The sequence below is a fragment of the Talpa occidentalis genome, unplaced genomic scaffold (genome assembly GCF_014898055.3).
Source record: "Talpa occidentalis isolate TD23 unplaced genomic scaffold, MPIMG_talOcc4v2.1 talOcc4.9, whole genome shotgun sequence".
Lineage (NCBI taxonomy): Eukaryota > Metazoa > Chordata > Mammalia > Eulipotyphla > Talpidae > Talpa > Talpa occidentalis.
The window spans coordinates 8,374,535-8,393,041 of record NW_023605305.1 but is presented as its reverse complement, the minus strand read 5'-3'; the positions used below and the strand labels follow the sequence as shown (position 1 = coordinate 8,393,041).

Sequence of the window (18,507 nt, the reverse complement as noted above, 5' to 3'; positions counted from 1 at the left end):
TGTCTGTTGCTGAACAAGTGAGCAGACCTCAGGAGTGGGGGTGGGGACTCCACCTGCATCCCCACAATTATGACTGGGGAATGGGGTGCAGGGTGTGAGGGGCGTGAGCTGGGCACCCTCACCCTGGAGCCCCACACCCACTGGGGTTCCCCCCTCTCCCTCATGGATGGGTGGGGGTAGGAGGGCACTGGGGGACGTGATAGGGTACCTGGGCTGTGGGCTGAGCTGGGTGAGGAAGGACAGCCTGCCCCGGGAAGGATAGCTGCACATCTTGGAGCTGCCTGAGAGCCTGGGGCCAGTGGCTTCAGCAGAATTCCAAGGACAGTGAAGGTGAATGTGGGTGTGCAAGGGGGAGCTGCCCATCCTTATATGGCCCAGTGTCAGACTAGTGCCAGGGCTGGGCTGACAGGCAGGAGGCCTGGGTTCTGATGCCCACTATGCCATCAATTTTCTGTGTGACCTTGGGCAAGCCCCTGACCCTCTCTGAGTGTCTCTGTTCAAGAAGAGGATTAAGTCCATGCAGAGGTGATCAGCAATAACACCCCCAGTTCCAGGGTAGCCAGAACCACCTCCACTCACCCTGGCCATATCCCAGAATGGGTGAGCAAGGGACCCTGGCTGGAACCACTGCCCAACCCCTTCCATCTGTCCCTGTCTGAGGCTGAAGGGGGCACAGCGGGATCCCCAGGCTACACTGTTCTCTGCAGGGGCCCCTCCCTGTGCCCTCTGCCCCTGGAGCTGCCGGGCAGCCAGCTGGGAGCATCTCAGCTATGGCAAGCAGCCTGAGTCAGGGTGAGTCAGTGCTCCCACCAAGGTAGATCCAATCACTCCACCACTGGAAGAGGCAAGGTCACAGGCCGGGCCACCCAGGATGACACCCCAGAGCATGGCCACAGGCAAACCCAGCTTCCCTTCCCCACACAAGGCAGGCACGCACCTGGCACAGCACCAGGCACTAGGGCATTATGGGGATAGAGCAGCTGGTCCCTCTGAGAGATCCTTTCCCAGGCCAGATTTGGGGACGGAGCAGCAGGTGTGCTGAAGGCAGAGCATGGGGTTTCCAAACCCCAAGGACTGGACACAGCACCAGCTCCAGGACAGGCACAAATGCCCTGGCATTGCTGGCGCATAGCAGGTACTTCGCCTGCATCTACCGAATGCATGCTCTTCAGGCTTCCCTTGCATGTAGGGAAGCGAGTGAGATAATGCATCGTACCTGTGTTCACCACCGCTTTTATTCTTAGTCCTAAGTTAAGCACCTACTATGTGCCAGTTATTTTGCGTGTGTTATCTACAAATCCTGACAGCAATCCCATGAGGTGAGATTTTTCACCCTCCGTTGACAGATAGAAAAACAGGCTCAGGGAAGTGAAACAACTTGCTCAAGGTCACACAGCTTGTGTGAGCTGAGCCCCTTCACAGCAGGTCTGCCCACACCAAGGACCACTCTCCACTCAGACTTTACTGCAGAGAAGGCATGGGGGTTCCAGCCCTGGCAGCCCCACAGGGCCCAGATCCTGCCCTCTGGGGGCCTCCAGCTCCACCCACCCGGGGCCATCACCGTGAACCTGGCTTCCTCACCTGTAAAAGCGACAGTGTCACCCGCCCTGTGCACAGATGGAGTGAGGCCAAGGTGAAAGCAGGTGCTTACCACACTGAAGAGCTGTCTGTGCGTGTGTGTGTGTGTGTGTGTGAGAGAGAGAGAGAGAGAGAGAGACTGTAAATGCAAGTGTGCATAAATATGCTTGCATATGACTGTGAGTGTGTGGGTGGGTGTGACTGTGTGTAAATGCGAGTGTGCATAAATATGCATACAAATGGCTGTTAGGTGAGTGTGTGCCAGTGCCTGTGTGTCCACGGCATGGGCCAGGGGTGTTAGCACGTGTGAGTGTGCCTGGTGTGCAAGTGTAGGTGTGGGAGGTAGGTTAGAGTTCTGGGCTCCATTAGAGGGATCCCCGGCTGAAAAAAGGCCCTTTCCTCCCCCGGGGGGCAGTCTCGCCCCAGAAGGTGCTGCGGGACACCCGCCAGCTCTCCCCACTCCCTACCTCACCCGGGCCAGGGTCCCCAAGCAAGAAGCTGCCCCACAGCGAAGCGAAGCGGCCTCAGGCCAGGCCCCCACGGGCCTCCGTTTCTGCCTCTGCAAAATGGGCCCGCGGAGCCCCGCGCCCCAGGAGTCTCTGCTGCGGTGACCCCGCGTCTGCGCGTCCTCCGCGCGCCCCCCTCGCCCCACGACGCCGGCCCCAGCGCCGCGGAGTCTCCCGCCCGCCGCCCCCGTCCCTGACCTTCAGGCCGGTCGCCAGGGGCGCGGGCGGCCGGCGGTCAGCGGGTCCCGGCTCTCGCCCCCCGCGGCCCCCCCGACTCCCCAGGCCCTCCCGACGCCCCCCCCGCCCCCCCCCGCGGAGCCTCCGCAACAGGTGCCGGCGCGTGGGCGGCGCGGCCGGGGCGGGGCGGGGCGGGGGGGCGGGGCGGGGCCCCTCGCGCTCCCGCTGCTCCGGCTCGGGGCGCGCGGTCCCCCGGGTCCCCCCGCCCGCCGTGCTCCCCGCGGCTGGCAGGAGCCGGAGCCGGAGCCGAGCAGGAGCGGGCGCGGCGCGGGAGGCGGCGGCGCGAGGCGAGCCCGGCGCGGCGGGGCGGGGACGGCGCGGGGCGCGAGGACGCGGGGCCGACCCGGCGGGAGCAGCGGCCGAGCGGCGCCCCCGGACCCCTGCCCGCCGGCCCCCCGCGCCCCGCGAGCCCGGGCCGGCGGAGACATGAGCGCCCCGCGGCCCGACGCACCCCGGGCGCAGCGGCCCGGCCCCGCGGCCCCGTGATGGGCTCCTGCGTGTCGCGAGGTGAGGGCGCCGCGGCGGGGGGGGCGGGGGGCGGGGGGAGCCCCGCGCCGAGGGCGCGCGTGTGTCCTAGGGGTGGGGTGCGCTGCGGTGGGGGTGGGGGCGACCCCTCTTCCTGGCCCAGCCGCACCCCCACGCCACCGCCGCAGAGTCCCAGGGGCCGGGGATGGGGGGCCGGGAGGTCACCCCCTCCGGGGCCAGCCTGGAGCCACACCCAGGCAGGTGGCCGGAGGCTGGGTCGCGGGACAGCCACACGCCCCCGGCAGTGTGCCTGGCGGGGGAGCCGGCTTCTGGGTGTCCCTGGCTTCCCTGGGAGGACTTGGGGAGCTCAGGGAGAGCAAGCTGACTCGCCTTCCCACACACCCCCAAACACAGGCCTTGCTAACTCAACGCCCTGACCCCCCCTTCTCTCTCCTTATCCCATGACACTGTCTCCAGAGTCCCTGAACCCCATTGGCAGGAGGGGGTCCTTGGGGGTGAACAGGTTATAAGGAAGGATCTCTGTCCCCCACCCACACCCCTAACTCCTCATCCCCACCCCCAATTGGTCAGGGGACAGCAAGGGACAGACACAGCTCGTGTTCCCAGTAACCCCTGGCCTTTGTCTCTGGGCTTTAAAAGCATCCCCGACCCACTCTCGAGCTCTCCTCCGGTGTCCCAGTGCCATGGTCTCCCCAGGGTGGTATTGGGGGGAGCTAGAGTGAGTTGCCTTGGGTGGGGGTGCCGGGGATGTCTCACACAGAGCCTGGGGGATGGGCACGTTGGTCTCTGGAACCCTCCACCGGCTTCCTTAACAGGCTGCTGAGAAACGTTTAGACGGCTGTGAGTTAGGCCATCCCCCCAGCCAGGCTTGCCCCGAGCAGGACCAGGGAGCTGGGGTGGGATGGGGGTAACTGGGCCATTGGCTCGGCTCTACAGGCTACAGCCAAACCCACTAACTAACCACTGGGCCCTGGGGAGTCACCACCCAACCCATCACCCCTTATGGCTTACGCAGTTGTGGGGGGGTGAACAGGCCTCAGGGAGGCCAGGGTGGGCCCTGGAGGGGACCTTTTCCTGGGGGAACTTGCAGGAGCCCAGCCCCTTCTCTGTCTCTAAGGACTCGCTCACCAGTCCACGTGGGACATTCAGGTAAGTGGCTCAGGATGTTTCCGGAGGGGGCCAGCTCAGGCTGTGTGAGGTTCGCTCACTTATTCATTCACTAGCTGGTGCTAACGTGACACCCACGGTGTGCCAGACACTGTACATGCTGGGCAACCAGTGGAGATGACCCCTGCATGGCACCTGCTTTGGGAGGCCCCCACCAGAGAGATGTGTAGTTGGTTTTTTTTTTAAAGATTTATTTATTTATGCATACAAGAGCTGGGGTACAGGCCAGAGGTGTGGGGGGGTGGTGAGAGGATTCACCAGAGACAGAGTGGGGAACAGAACAGGCAATACACTGCCAAGGGGAGCAGCGGGCGAGACAGGAGAGGTCTGCTGCGCCATGTGGGTTGCTCCCTGGCCAGCCAGGGATCGAACTCGTGCTGCAGAGGCTGCGAATTGCTTCAGAGTGTGGTGCTTAACCCCTTGTGCCGCCAGGGAGGCCCCAAGGGACATGTAGTTCTAAAAGCGAGGTGTGTTTTGGATTCTTTAGGAGTGACAACTCCCCTGTGTGTTTCTAGAAGCCCAGAAAGGGTGTGTGTGGGGGATCTGGGATCTGGTGTTTCCTTGGCGACTGTGTCTCTGCCCCACCACCAGGCTATCCCACGCGGGGCACTCGGGAACTGGCTGTGAGCTGCAGACCCACTGCATGGAGTCTGGGGAGGAAGGGGTGCTTGCAGAGGTCACAGGGGGTGGTGTGAGGACTAAGGCTCCCAACGCCCCGTCCCAGCCCAGGAGAGGATGACCATGGCTCCTGACCAATCCTCAGAGTGGAGGTCACTCGCCCTTCTAATCGTCACTGATGCCCTCTGAGTGCTCACAGCATAGTCCTTCCTGCTTGCACACAATTAGCTAGCTTGGGGTGTGTGCTGTTCAAGTCCCCGTTTTACAGATGGAGAAACTGAGCAGAGGAGTTGACTGACTTGCCCAGGGCCACAGAGCTAAGAAACGGAGGCAGGGTTTGAACCCAGCACACTGACCCCAGAGCCTGGGCCCTGGGCCTCTGCACCACCCAGCCAGCCCTCAGCTCTGGTGCCTCCTGGCCTGCTCCTCCAGCGGCAGCTTCTGAGCCGCACCTGGCCCCCAGCCTGCACGAATTGCTAATTAGAGCCCCCTTTTTCCAAGGGGGGATTCCCCGGATCCAGTACATAGCCTGAAGCCAGGCCCTGGGTTGGAGCCTCAGGCCGATGCCCACACTGTACACACAGGTGAGGTCACCCTAGTTTAACCCCAAACCTCAGGTACAGCCACCCATCCCAGCAGCCAGCTTCTCCGTGCCTGGCATGACAGGCGACTGTGCAAAACTGCTCTATCACCCACTAACCCTGTGACCTCAGTTTTCTAACCTTAGTGTTCTTGTCTCTAAAATGGGGTAACGCCAGTATGGATGTCTGGGGCTGCTGGGGAGAGGTGGGGTTACATGACCTAATCAGTGTTGAGTACTCAGACCACTACCTGGTGCGTAGTGAGTGTTTGAAAGTGTAACAGCTGACTGTTGTGGTTATCCAGACCCTCTTGGCTGGGGAAGAGGAAGCGCTAGAGGCTCCCATCCTGCCTCACGAGAAAAGAGGCAGCACTTGAGGTGCTGAGGACAAGGGGAAACGTTTGGCAACAGATTCAGGCAACAAATGCCATTTCCAGGAGCTGTTTTGTGTTCATTGTCTATTCCTAAGTTATCTTTGCCGGGTGCTTATCCAGAGCCAGGCTGAGCCTTTACTCTCCTGACCTAGTTAGTCCTCATTCAACCCTGGGAGGGGGGCCTGGGGCTCAGAGGCGGGAGGAGTCTTCCCCGAGGTCACACAGCCAGGACAGAGCAGGATGTGAGTCTAGGTCTGTGCGAGCCCCAGGTCTGTGCGAGCCCCAGGTCTGTGCGAGCCTCAGGTCTGTGCGAGCCCCACGCCTGAGCGGGCAGCCCTGCCCTCGCTTCCTTCTGTCCCCCACACGGAGAGAGAGCGTGGCCAGGGCTTTCAAAAACGAACCTTCTAGAATAACTCCAGGGGCTCGTACCTGATTGGGGCTTTGTCCTGCCACTAGGGGTAGTCTGTATGGAGAAGGGTGAGTTGGTGGCAGTACCCCCTGCTCTCTCCTCGGGGGTCTCTCAGTGCCCACCCCATACCCCTGGCACCAGAACCTCTCTGCCTGAGCCCTCCTGCCCAGCCCTCTCTCCCAGACCACCTGCCCAGCCCTCTGGCCCCAGCCTGGGGGTCTCCTGTGCACCAGACATGGGGGCAGTCATGAGAGCCAAAGTTGGAGACTGAGAATTTTATTCTGGAAGGTCAGACTTCTGATTGCATCTGGGAGAAGGCACAACCCTACAGGGACAGAGCAGAGCCGCCTGCCCAGAGCCTGCTGGGCCTGCCCACCGCCACCCCAGTGCAGTAATCAGTGACCCTGGTGAGCAGAGACTCACTCCGGGCACTACGAGAAGGCTGTGGAAGGAGTCCATGGGCCTGGCCCTTCAGCAATTGTCTGAGGAAGGAGACACACCCTCACCCTCCGAGGAATGGAGGGGGTGGGGCAGGACACGTCTCCACGGCATGTACAAGTGGCCTGAGGGCCCTGGGTTTGAGCCCCATCCCTGTCACTTACTAGCTGGTGACCTTGAGAAGTGATGGAACCTCTCTGAGCCCCATCTGTGTCTAACAGTATCTGTTTGCAGACTTGTAAGGATTCAATGAGAGAAAATAGATGAAAAGGCCAGGGACAACACCTGACACATAGTAGGTATTCAGTAAAAAGTGGCAGCAAATCACTGCAGGTGATGCTTTCCTCATTAGGGCTGCTGAGGCAAACCTGGGCAGGCTTCCTGGAGGAGGTGAGTCTAGATCAGGGTATTCAAAAAGGTTGGGCAACAGACTGGCTGAGGAAGCAGAAAGGAGCTGAGGAAGGCCCAGGAGAGGAACCTGTTATCTCCTTTTGTCCTTGGTTGGGACTGGGAAGGGACCTCTGGGCAATTCTCAGCCTGCCCACTCACTGATGAAGCCAGCACTATGGCCCTGGGGGCCTATAAACACATGTCCTGGGGAGCAAGGAGCTCTGTGTCCACTCGGGCCAGGCCTCTGCCAAGCTCAGAGGGACAGTCTGCTGCCGTGACAGTGACTCCCCAGGTGGTGAGGCTGAGGACTCACCCTCTGCGGGCCCCCAGGGCCAGCTCCAGGCCTGGGCACAGAACCAGAGGAGTGATGACTGAGATTTGTCCCCTGGTGCAGAAAGAGGACCTGAGGTCTGGGAGGGGAGAGGGAGGGCGCAGCCATTGTGAAGTGCTGGCTGTGGCAGGTGCCCGTCCTCATGGTGGCCCCGTCCAGACAGTTGAGCGGGCAGCTGAGCGAGCGAGGGGTGCCAGCATCCTCATTTCACACAAGAGAGCCCTGAGGCCCACAGGCCTGGAGCCGGCAGGGCAGAGCTCGGGTTTACACCCACGGTGGGAATTTGCCCGCTGTGTTATCTTCGAGCCAAGGACAGAGCCGGTGCCCGGCAGCCTGGAGGGAGGGCTGCCTCTCACTGCGGGGGGGCAGGGTCCTGGGAAGCTCAGAGGGAAGCCCGAGAGGGTCCAGAGACCAGTGTTGACGGGGCTGTGGGCCAGGCTGCTGCTTGTTACTGTGTGATTTTAAGAGGAGGCTCACCCTCCCTGAGCTACTGGGAAAGAGCAGGGTTAATTGTGGTCTCGCCCTGCCCCCCTGGGGTGCAGAGCCCCAGGAGACACTCTGGGGGGAGAGTGCAACCACAATGACGAATGGATTGGGACCTGGAGCCCCAAAGGACAGCTAAAGGGGCTGGAGGACTCAAGGAGTGGCACGGGAGTGATTCTGCTGCAGACTCGCCAAGGAGCAAGCAGAGAAAACGAGCGTGGGTGCATTGCAGCAAGAGGGCTTCTGGTTAGACATCAGGAGGAACTGTCGGGGTGGTTGGATACTAAAGCAAACTGAGGTGCTGGTGCAGGTAGCATACTTTTAAGCAGCAGAGAAGCTCTGGTTGAAGGCAGCAGGATGGAGGAGACACCTGGGTGACACCCCTCTCCTTGAAGGACCAAGATGGCCCCTCCTGGTTGTCACGGCAACCACAGGCCTGTCACTTCAGTGTCCAAGGGATGTGGGGGAGGTGCAAGTCTGAGAAGGGGGCACAGACCTTGAGGTCAGAGGAGTAGTTAGTGGCCTGGGAAAGGAAGGGGTTACCTCCACAGCTCCCTGGGGAGAGAGTGGTGCCTGGAGGATTTAGGGGTCCCCTCAGACTGTCCCCCAGTCTCCACCCTACATGAAACGCTGTGTTTTTCCAGTTGCCGGTGGTGACATGGCCACTGGTCCCAGCTGGGCGAAGAGCAGCCTGTGATTTCACCCTGGGCTGGTTCATTACCTGACGTCTCCATGGCAACCAGCCTGTGACATCACGGGGCCAAAGTCCTCAGGGGGAGAAGGCAGCTTTGGTGGTGGGGGGCAGGGAGGCTGGGGACTGGGATCCAGGAGTCCTCCCAAGGCCACAGCCATCTGGACGAATGACCTTGTTCAAGTCACGTCTCCTCCGGCCATCCCGTCACCTTCCAGCTTCCCCCCTGCTGCTCCCCGTCCTCCTGGCCTGGGGTGGAGGACTCCAAAACAGCTTTGCAGGATGGCCAGGGACCCTGGAAATATTCCAGCACCACTCAAAGTTCCCCTCTTGGTGGACCCCGACTCGTACATGATGGGGTGACTTAGCCTTGCCAGTTCCAACTTTTTTGACTGGAACTCAGAGGAAGACATGTGTTTTGCATCATGGTATTGGGGAATCATGACACTTGTATGGCACACAGAAAATTCCTACCGTGCCTTTGTGTCTGCAATTTATTTTTTTTAAAGATTTATTTAATTATGCACTCAAGAGCTGAGGTGCAGGCCAGAGGTGCAGGGGGTGAGAGGATTCACCAGAGACAGAGTGGGGAGCAGAACAGGCAGACTGACTGAAATACACTGCTGAGGGGAGCAGGGGGCGAGACAGGAGAGGTCTGCTGTGCCATGTGGGTAGCTCCCTGGCTGGAGATCAAACTTGTGCTTCAGAGGCTGCGGACAGCTTCATAGGTTGCGCCTTAACCCCTCCGCCACCAGGGAGACCCTGTGTCTGCAATTTAAACAGAAGCTTTATGAAATGATCCTTAACCTGACTGCTTTGGGCACTGATAGTTTCCGGTCTCTTCTATTTAGTTTATATATATATGTGTGTGTGTATATATATGTATATATATGTGTGTATAAATTTTAACCTAGTACATGGCTGGTATGACCCAGTGAATGCACCCCCAGTGTATTCTTTGAACAATCTGAGGGGCCCTTGCATGTGTGGTGACGCTGAAGCCCAGAGAGACGGGACCACCTGGGGCTGCACAGCAGGAGTCAGGATAGAGAGTGAGGCGCGTTGATCCCAGATGTCCTGCGGCTCTTCCCTCCTGGGTCACTCAGCTCTGAATTCAGGGTACGGGGGTGTCTACCCTGGCTCCGCCCGCCTTTTTCCCAGTCCCAGCTTCAGACCAGCTCTCAGACCTCCCAGAACTGCCCGCCCCTAACAGATCCTGGGCAGGTCCTGGCATCATCCATCCAGATGCTAAGTCCAGGCCATTTTGGATGAAAACTTCACTTCACACCCGAAGGGCTCTCCCCTCCCCCTCCAGCCTGAGACCACAGCCTGCTCTTTCCCAGCCTGACCTCCTCCCCTGGTCCCTTCTCTGACACCTGGAGTCTGACGTGATGCACTGCAGGAAACACGGCTGAGACCTCTGCATTTATCTGTCACTCTCGGGTCCACTGGCCCACGGCCGAGGCCTCGGGGTGCAGGCCCCCAAAGATGCACTCCTGTATCCTGCAGCCAGCCCCACATGAGCACCCGCTGTGCGCCAGGCTCCCTGGCAGACAGACCTGGCGAAGGAGGGAACACCCAGAGAGCCTGGTGAGGGGAGAGCAAAGAGGGTGAAGCGCAGGACGGGTCTGGGTGACAGGAAAGGCACCCGGGGTGGGTCGGGGGGAGGGCTTGCTGGAGTAGAGTCCTGAATGGAGCGAGGGTGTGAACCCCGCAGCAGCTCCGGGAGGAAAGAGCTCCAGGCACAGGCCAGGAATGGCTGTGCAAAGGCCCTGAGGCAGAAGCGCACAGGGCGTGTCTGAGGATCAGCAGGAGAGCAAGGGTGCGGCTGGAGTGAGCAACGGGGAGAGGAGGAGAAGCGAGTTCCTGTGTGAGTTCTCGGGGAGCTGTGGGGGGTTGTCCCCCCGCAGAGCACCTGTGGTGGGAGAGCTGACCTAACTTGACCTCTTCCATTCCCTGCTCCCTTTTCCACCCTCCAGCCTCTCAGGCGTCTCCTTGTCTGCCAGCAGCCCTCTTGGGGGGGGTACCGGCAAGACTCAAAATTGGCTCCTTCATCCTCAGTGTCCCCACGTGACCCCTTGGCCAGAGCCTTGCCATGTGGGGGTGAGAGGAGGGGGTTGCTCCCTGGCCGGCTGGGGATCAAACTTGTGCAGCAGTGGCGGCCAATAGCTTGATAATGCTCTTTAACCCCTATGCCACTGGGAAGGCCCGCAGCTAATACTTTTGAACGAATCCAAGAGTAAATAAATGCACTAATCAAATGATTGATTAGGGTGTTCCCAGATAAAGCTGGGGGTGGCCAGGACCTCTTCGATTCTGCCCAAGATCTCAGCCTGGCAATTCCAGCTGTTCAGTTCCATGTGCTGATTCCCTCAGCAACTACCATGTGAGGTGATGGGCACCGAGGGTGCACCCAGTGTGCCTGCTAAGTGCCCGGCAGTGTCCTGGGCTCTGAGACAGAGCACTGGGCAGCGCCACTGTGGTCTCTCTCCTCGAAGTGTTCCCATTCTCAGTGGAGGGAGGGATTGGATGTTTAAATTAGCAAAAACACAGGAAGGTGATAGCTGCTTGAGAGGAAGCTGATGGTGATGGGGAGGGACGGGTGACCGGTGTGGGCACAGGGAGGGCTGCATCGAATGGAGTGGTCAAGGAAGGCCTCTGTGAGGAGGTGACCTTGAGTGGAGACCTGAATGATGAGCTGCAGAAAGTGTTCCAGGCAGAGGGAGCAGAAGGGACAATGAACAAGCTTGGCCATTCAGGGACAGCCAGGAGGCCAGCTTGGCCAGGACAGTGAGCGAGGCAGAGGCTGGGGACTGAGGGTGGGAATCGGTGAGCTGGCATGAAGGACCCCAAGGCCAAAGCAGGGGCTGGCTCTTCAAAGGGCAGGAGAAGGGACTTGTGAGGCTTTTAAGCAAAGACAGTCTGACCTGGAAGGTAAAGTCTTGGAGCTGCTGGGTGCATAGTGGACCTCGGGCTCGAGGCTTGGCAAGGATGCAGGAGAGGTCCTATGTGGGCAGCAGTGGGGACGAGAGGGATACATCTGGGGTGGAGGTTTGAGAGAGGCGGCAGGATTTGCTGGATGGCTGGAAGGAACTGGGGGACTCCCAGGCAGCTCCTGGATTTTTAATACCAACCCTTCAGCTTGGGGAGGCCTGCAGCACATCTAAAGTTGGGGAAGTGGAGGAGGAGGCACCCAGCTGAGGCACCTGTTGAGCATTCACATAGGGAGCTGGAAATTCAGCACTGCAGGTGCAAATGTGGGCACCTGTGGGCGAGATCCCCTGGGGAGAGATGGTGGGAGCAGGCCTGGGAGCAGCTGGGGGCAGATGGATAAGGAAGGAGAAGCCCCAAGGGGATGGGAAGCAACCAGTGAGGTGGCAGGGGAGCCAGGAGATGGGAGTGACCAAGAGGGATAGGAGGGCGGGGTGGGGCCTCCGGGTAGGCTGAGAGGCCTGAAAGGTGGGCCTGGAGAAGACTCTGCACTTGGCCACAGGGAGGCTTCTGGCTACTTGCCAAGGGCTGTCTAATGAAGGGCTGCTGGGAACGGGAGACAGGAAGCAGAGGTCGGCACAGCGTCTCCCTGTCTGGCCATGAAGGGGCAGAGGGATGGGTGAGGGCCTGCAGGGAAGTGGGAGGTGGGGGTGGCCCAGCGGTGAGGCAGAGTCCTTGAGAGAAGAGGCTTCACAGCTGCCCCAGTGCAGGCCAAGGTGGGGAGAGAAATGGACCCTTCTCGGCAGAGCTCTCTGGCTGCAGCAGGAGGGAAAGCAGGTGGTGTGGACAAAGATGCAGGAAGGGCCGTGATTCACGGTGGGAAGAATAGCAAAATGCTTTTCAGAGGCTTCCAGAGGAACATGGAAGGACCCCAGCTGCATCCTGTGTGAACCAACAGGCCAGCACCCCCTCCAGCGACATAGCCTGCTCGTCTAAGCGCAGGGGCGGAGGGTGGAGCGCCCAGGGCATCTGCAAAGGAGGGCCTGCCGGGATGCCAGGCATCTTAGCTGGGCCAGGAGAGAAGCAAAAACTTGGGGAGTTAATGGGACGTAGGAGACTTGGTTCAGAGGCCTCCATGTGGTCAAAAAATGTGGAGCGTGGGTCCTGGAATTAGTGAAAATGGAGTAACCAGCAGACGGGCAACTCATTCCCGCTGAGGAGGCCAGGCGGGAGGCGGTCTGGCCAGATGCTGCCCCGTGAGCCTGGGTCTGCTTCCTGCAAAGGGCCCTGGGTGGGCATCGCGATGGACGCCCGGAGGAGGCCCGCCTCTCGGGGCGGCTGGAAGAGAGCGCTGGGCCTTCCTGAGTCCGTCCTGTCATCCTTATTTCCAGATCTGTTCACAAGTGCCCACAAAGACTGCCCCATGCCGCAGGGCACAGGCCCCCTCAGCCCAGACTTGCCCGCCGGCCACCCAGCCATGGTTGCTCCAGATCACGTCACTAGCAAGGTAAGTGCTCCCCCTGCAGGCCCGCCTCACCCCTGCCTGGGCCCTGGCCTCTGAGCTGTCCCCAGCCACGCCCCACCACCACCACCCCCCACCACCCCCCACCCCGCGTGGCTCAGAAACCTCTCCAGTGCCCTTCCCTCCCTCCCTGGACTACTTCCTGTGGGACAGGGCCCAGAAGGTTCGGTAGGTCAGTTGTCAGCTGGAGGAAGGTCTGACTTAGACATCTAAGCCCTCGACCTGGCTTCTTCAGAAAACAGAGCCCACCCGGAGGGTCTTCCCGCTCAAATTAACAGCCTTGCAGATAACCATTACCAGCTGGGACTCCTTTAGCTTCCTCTGGAGAGCGAAAGGACTAGAATTCTCAGTCCAGGTGGATTAGGAAGAGCTTGCAGGGGCGGAGGGCCGCGGGCCAGATGGGTGCATCATTGCCACGCTCACCCCAGAAGTTGTGGCTTGAGTCTACCAGCTGATGTAATTATCTCGCGTGGGATGTGTACGTGATCTGTACTGTGTGCATGTGTGTGCATGTGTGTGTGTCCGTGGGCACACGCTGTACCTAGCTGTTGTGCCAGGCACTATGTCATGTCACTTCTATACCACCATGACCGGGAGGTAGATGTTGTCACCGTCTACAGGAGAAGGAGCTGGTTAGGCTGCCAGCCCAAGAACAGCCAGGTGGAAGTGGTAGTCACAGCTCCAGCCCTGCCCAGACTGCCCCCCACCACGCCGCCCCTCCCAATAGAGCCGCCATTGCCCCCAGCTGCGATGGCTGCATGCCAAGGGGTCAGGGCCCGGCCAGTGAGTGGCAGACCCCGCCTTCATGGACCCCTGCACCCCCACCCCAGCCCCGGGTTCCCGAGCTCTGCCATCTGCCTCTTTCTCCTCTTATTTTAGGACAAACAGATGGATTTCTGTTGGGATCCTTGGCAGGTCAGTGCACCTGCCTGTCCCCCAGCCCAGCCAACCCCAGATGACCCCACGGCCTTGTCTGCTGTGTGCAGCCTGGGCACACGTCCTGCTGCCCCCGGGGAGGAGGATTCGGTCCTGTGGGAGGCGGCATGAGCCTGGGGAGCATGAGGAGGGGTGGAGGGACGCGGCAGACCCTGCTCCTCCCTTCCTGCAGAGGTGCTTCCAGACCACCAATGGCTACCTGTCAGACTCCAGGTCCTGCTCCAGCAACTACAACGTGGCAGCCCTGGCCACCTCGTCCCTCGTGGGTAGGCCCCAGCTGCCTTCTCCTGCCCTGGGGGTCCGCGGGGTCCACCTTAGCCACCAGCCTCTGGGAGGGCCAGCTGAGGGTAACTGGAAGGGGTGCAGCCTTTGAGCTCAGCAACTCCTCAGCACCAGGCTGCCGTGGGCTCCATTGCTGGGTTCTGCGGAGAGCTGAAGGGGTGGCCCCAGACAGCAAATGAAACCTGCCACTCTGCCCTCTTGGGTGGGGTTCCTGGGAACCCGAGCTGGGAACTGTGAGGGTGATGTATTGAGGGGTTATTTTCAAGGGCAACCTCTAGGAATGGGGTGCAGGATGGAGCAGGGGACGGAGCCAGGCAAAGACAGGCATGTGGAACAACTGTGGTTTTCTCAGCCCGAGCCTGCAGGGTGCTCTACACTGTAGAATTTGCACTCTTGGAGGCCAGGGGCTGATTCTGCCATCCTGGGCCAGCCCGAGGGAGGCCTCTGCGCCCCCCAGGCACTTCTGCGGGAGGGGAGGCGGCTCACTCTCGCTAAAGGCAGGTCTCCAGAGCAAGGTGGACGTGTGGGCACTTGGGAATGGCCATGCAGGCTGGGAAAGCATCTTCCAGGTCCTTCTCAGCTACCAGCCTCTGCTCACAGTTCTGGTGCATGTACCTCGTCCCTCCTCAGGAGGCCCCCCCCTTTGCCTGTGCCCTTTCCTGCTTCCAAAGGCCCTTCCCTCCAGCCACCACTGGAGCCAGCTCCTCCAAAAGCCCTGTCTGAGGGCCCACAGGTCCCACAGAGGAGGGGCTCTCCCCACCTCACCTCTGCTGTTCCTGTTCCTTATACTAGCTTCGTTGGTAGATATGTCGTCTTTAAAAATATATATTATTTTTGTTTATTTATTTATACATTCAAGAACTGAGGCAGAGGCCAGAGGTGCAGTGGTGAGAGGATTCACCAGAGACAGAGTGGGGAGCAGAACAGGCAGATTGATTGAAGTACACTGCTGAGGGGAGCAGCGGGCGAGTCAGGAGAGGTCTGCTGCGCCATGGGGGTAGCTCCCTGGCTAGGGATCAAACTCATGCTGCAGTGGCTGCCCCTGTGCCACCAGGGAGTCCTCAGATACATCATCTTGCTTAAATATTATTGTGACTGGGCCTCCCTGGTGGCACAGGGGTTAAAGACACAGCACTATCAAACTATTGCCAGCCACTGCAGCACAAGTTTGATCCCCAGCCAGGGAGACACCCACATGGTGCAGCAGACCTCTCCTGTCTCCCCACTGCTCCCTTCAGCAGTGTATTTCAGTAGATCTGCCTGTTCTGCTTCCCACTCTGTCTCTGGTGAATCGTCTCACCCCCCGCACCTCTGGCCTACACCTCAGTTCTTATATGCATAAATAAATCAATCCTTAAAAATAGTAACAATAAAAATAAATAAATACTGCTGTGACTCACATCGTGGCTTTAGGGACCCCAGTGCCTCCTGGCACTGTCTCCCCAGCCTTGGTTAAAGGAGATGCTGAGTCATCCTTGACACTGTCACCTTCCACATTCAGCTGGTCCACTCCTTACAACCCATCCGCCCAGCTCCGTCCTATCTCCTGCTGCATCCCTCCAGTGACCCCAGTGGCTCCTGTATCCACCTTTGAGTTAGAATGTCCTTCCCAAATGACAGATCTGCCCTGTCCCTCTCCTGCTCATTACCCTGCTGTGGCTCCCCATTGCTCTGAGGGAATGTCAGAGCCCCTAGCCTGACCCTCTCAGCCCATAATCTGGACCCTGAAACGCTCCCCAGCCTCTCCCACCACCCAGTCCTGGTGCTACCCCCACCTCGCCCCAGTGTTCTGGACTCACCCCAGGCCCTTCACTGCCTTCATCCTCCCTGAAACCACCTCCATCTGCCCAAGCTGACCTGCGCTGAAGCCCTCCTCTAGGCCACCTCTACCTGGACACCGTCCCTCCCTGCTGCACCCACAGGTCTCACTGCAGCAGAGCTGGCCCAGGGGAAGCTCTCTGGGGACTTGCTAATTAAAGGGGGGGGGATCCTTGAATGATCTCCTTGGGCAGAAGATCTGACCCCAAAGGAAATGAGGGTGCAACAGGTCTGGCAAAGAAGCAACAAGAGGTGACTGGGAGCAGGATGCAAGAAGAACAGCTGGAGAGCACCAAAGTGAGGGATGCCCAAGGGCTTGGGGGTGGGGAGTGGGCGCAGGCATTGACCAGACCTGAGGAGTTGGGCAGGCACAGGGCACAGGAGGGTGTGGGGCTTTAGGACACAGGCACTGGATAGGTACAGGCCACGGGGTGGGCCTAGGGTGTTGGGGGGCGCAAGCCAGGCCTTGTCAGGGAGTCACCCAGCTGCCCTCCACGCCCCCAGGGGTGGTGCAGAGCATCAAGGACCACATCACCAAGCCCACAGCCATGGCTCGCGGCCGCGTGGCCCACCTCATTGAGTGGAAGGGCTGGAGTGCACAGCGGTCGGGCTGGGAGCTGTCCCCCGTGGATGACGAGCATTACTGCTGCCTCCCAGATGAGCTGCGTGAGGCCCGCTTTGCTGCAGGTCAGTATTGGGGTGAGGGCGGGGGGCTCAGGGCCAAGGATTGGCTGGGGCTCTCTCTGGTCCTTGGGGGACCCAGAATCACCACTTCAGGGGTATGGTCTGGGCAAAGAAGATAGTAATATGGGTTGGGAGGGGCATGGGGTGGGCACCCCTGACCCCAGGGACCTGATTGGGCAGTCCCGAGAACCTACTAACCCCCCAGATTATCTGGCCAGATCCCCACTCTGAACCCCAGTCTCACTGTGCCCACAGGGGTGGCTGAGCAGTTTGCCATCACGGAGGCCACGCTGAGTGCCTGGTCATCGCTGGATGATGAGGACCTCTACCCCGAGAACAGCCCCCAGGACATGATCCAGCTGCAGGGTACAGCTCTGTGGGTGCCAGGGCTGGGTGGGTATAGCTGGGTGTCTGCTCTGCCCCCAGGGGACCGCAGACAAGCCCCCCTTCCCTCAGATCAGCCTCAGTTCCTCATCTGTGATATGGGGCTGTGACCCTTGTCCTGCCCGTGCCCCCAGGAGTGCCCAAGCATAAGGGCGCGCACACTCAGGCGCTGGGTAGTGTGGATCATGTAGTTATCGTACCAGGTTTTACATGCGTGGTTCCACACACATCCTCACAACAGCTCCAGGAAGTAGATCCTGTTATCTCCATTTGACAAGTAAGGGAAACTGAGGCACTGAGAAACTGGCCTCAGATGGCCCCTAGAGGCGTGACAGCCAGGTTCTGAACCTAACCCCAAGCACCCCTGGGAGGCCCAGGTTCCATGAGGGGCTTCGAGGAGCCCAGCTCCTGGGTGATGCCGCATCGCCGTGTCTCCATCAGTCCTCCCTCTGACCCTGTCACGGAGGGTGTGATGGGAAGTCTGCACGCTCCAGCACTCACCAGGTGCTCCTTCCACACCCGAGACCCCTGGGAGAAACTGGGGCACAAAAAGGTTTGCTAATTTGCCCAAAGTCACACAGCTCAGGAGTGACAGCAGCATTTGGAGGCAGGTCTCCTGCCCTGACTCTCCCTGGCACCCCGGGAAAGGAGCAGCTTAGGGCTCCATCACTCAGTGTCCCCCTTGGTTTTCCAGACCTGGAGAGCATCTACCTTCAGGACAGCCTTCTGAGCCGCCCCTCGCAGGATGATAGCCTCCTGGCCTTCTCCTCCCCCGGCCTCTCCCCCGACTGGCCCTCAGCCGAGGAGCCCTCCATCACAGCGGCCGGACCCCAGCCCTCCAGTCCCCAACAGCAGCATCGGAGGCGGCTGCCAGGGGCCCCGGGGCCTGAGGGTGGGGCCCACCTGCAGGGCTCGCTCCCCTCGGTGGACAGCGGCTCCCTCTTGGAGGAGGAGGACGAGGTGTTCTATAACTGAGGGGGCTGTGCCCCAAGCCGCAGACACCATGACTTCACCTGGTGGGCAGCCCAGGTGTTCCCGGGCCCGGCATCCCTGGGCCCCCAGGGCAGGCGGGTGAGGGCGGCAGGACGGGCCGGCACTCCTGTGGACCATCTGTGCCTCCTTCTGTACCTGGCTCAGGTGGGCACCTCCCCCTGCAGGCCCCTGCCCTCAGGGAGCTCGAGGGCTCTGCAGACACCAGGGCTGGTCACCTGGAGGAGGTGACGGCCAGACCCCCAGGCAGACAAGCACGGAAGGGCCTGAGAGATCCCCTGGGATTGGGGCCTGGGGACCCTGCCTTGACCCCTGGCTCAGCCCCTCGCCCCTCCCTCTGTGCTTCTGCCCCCCCATCAGAGGTGGGGTAGCCTCTTCTGGTAGCTAAATATCTGCCCCTCAGCTGTCATCACACAGAGACCTGTCTCCTTGAAAGGTCTGTCTGCCCCTTGCTCTCTGAACCCTGGGGGCCCAGCTCCCCTTCTCTGCGCCCCGCCCCATCTCCCCGAAGGTTCTCTAAAGACATTAAATTGGTGGATTCACCCTGGATGAACTTGGCCTGGTCTCTGCAGGGGAAGGTGTATTCTTGGGCCCCTGGGGGTGAAGGCTACAGGAACTTAGGGAAGGGGCCTACCCCCCAATACACATGCATCTGGTCAACCTGCTGCTGCC

At 60.3% G+C, this 18,507-nt stretch overlaps 1 protein-coding gene across 6 annotated transcripts; it reads left to right on the top strand.

Moving 5' to 3' along the window:
• The first annotated feature begins 2,795 nt into the window (after nucleotides 1–2,795).
• FAM131C (family with sequence similarity 131 member C) lies at nucleotides 2,796–18,476 on the top strand. 6 transcript variants are annotated; one of them, XM_037498582.2, is made up of 8 exons: nucleotides 3,569–3,647; nucleotides 3,925–3,956; nucleotides 12,611–12,726; nucleotides 13,621–13,656; nucleotides 13,850–13,943; nucleotides 16,282–16,464; nucleotides 16,717–16,827; nucleotides 17,540–18,476. In XM_037498582.2, exons 3-8 carry the CDS (start codon nucleotides 12,643–12,645, stop codon nucleotides 17,818–17,820), a joined length of 789 nt encoding a protein of 262 aa, XP_037354479.1. In that variant the 5' UTR covers nucleotides 3,569–3,647; nucleotides 3,925–3,956; nucleotides 12,611–12,642; the 3' UTR covers nucleotides 17,821–18,476. The 6 variants fall into 6 exon arrangements, with proteins under 6 accessions (XP_037354478.1, XP_037354479.1, XP_054547377.1 ...); XM_037498581.2 differs by lacking the exons at nucleotides 3,569–3,647; nucleotides 3,925–3,956 and adding an exon at nucleotides 2,796–2,828; XM_054691402.1 differs by lacking the exon at nucleotides 3,569–3,647 and having other exon boundaries at nucleotides 3,725–3,956.
• The last annotated feature ends 31 nt before the right edge of the window (nucleotides 18,477–18,507 follow it).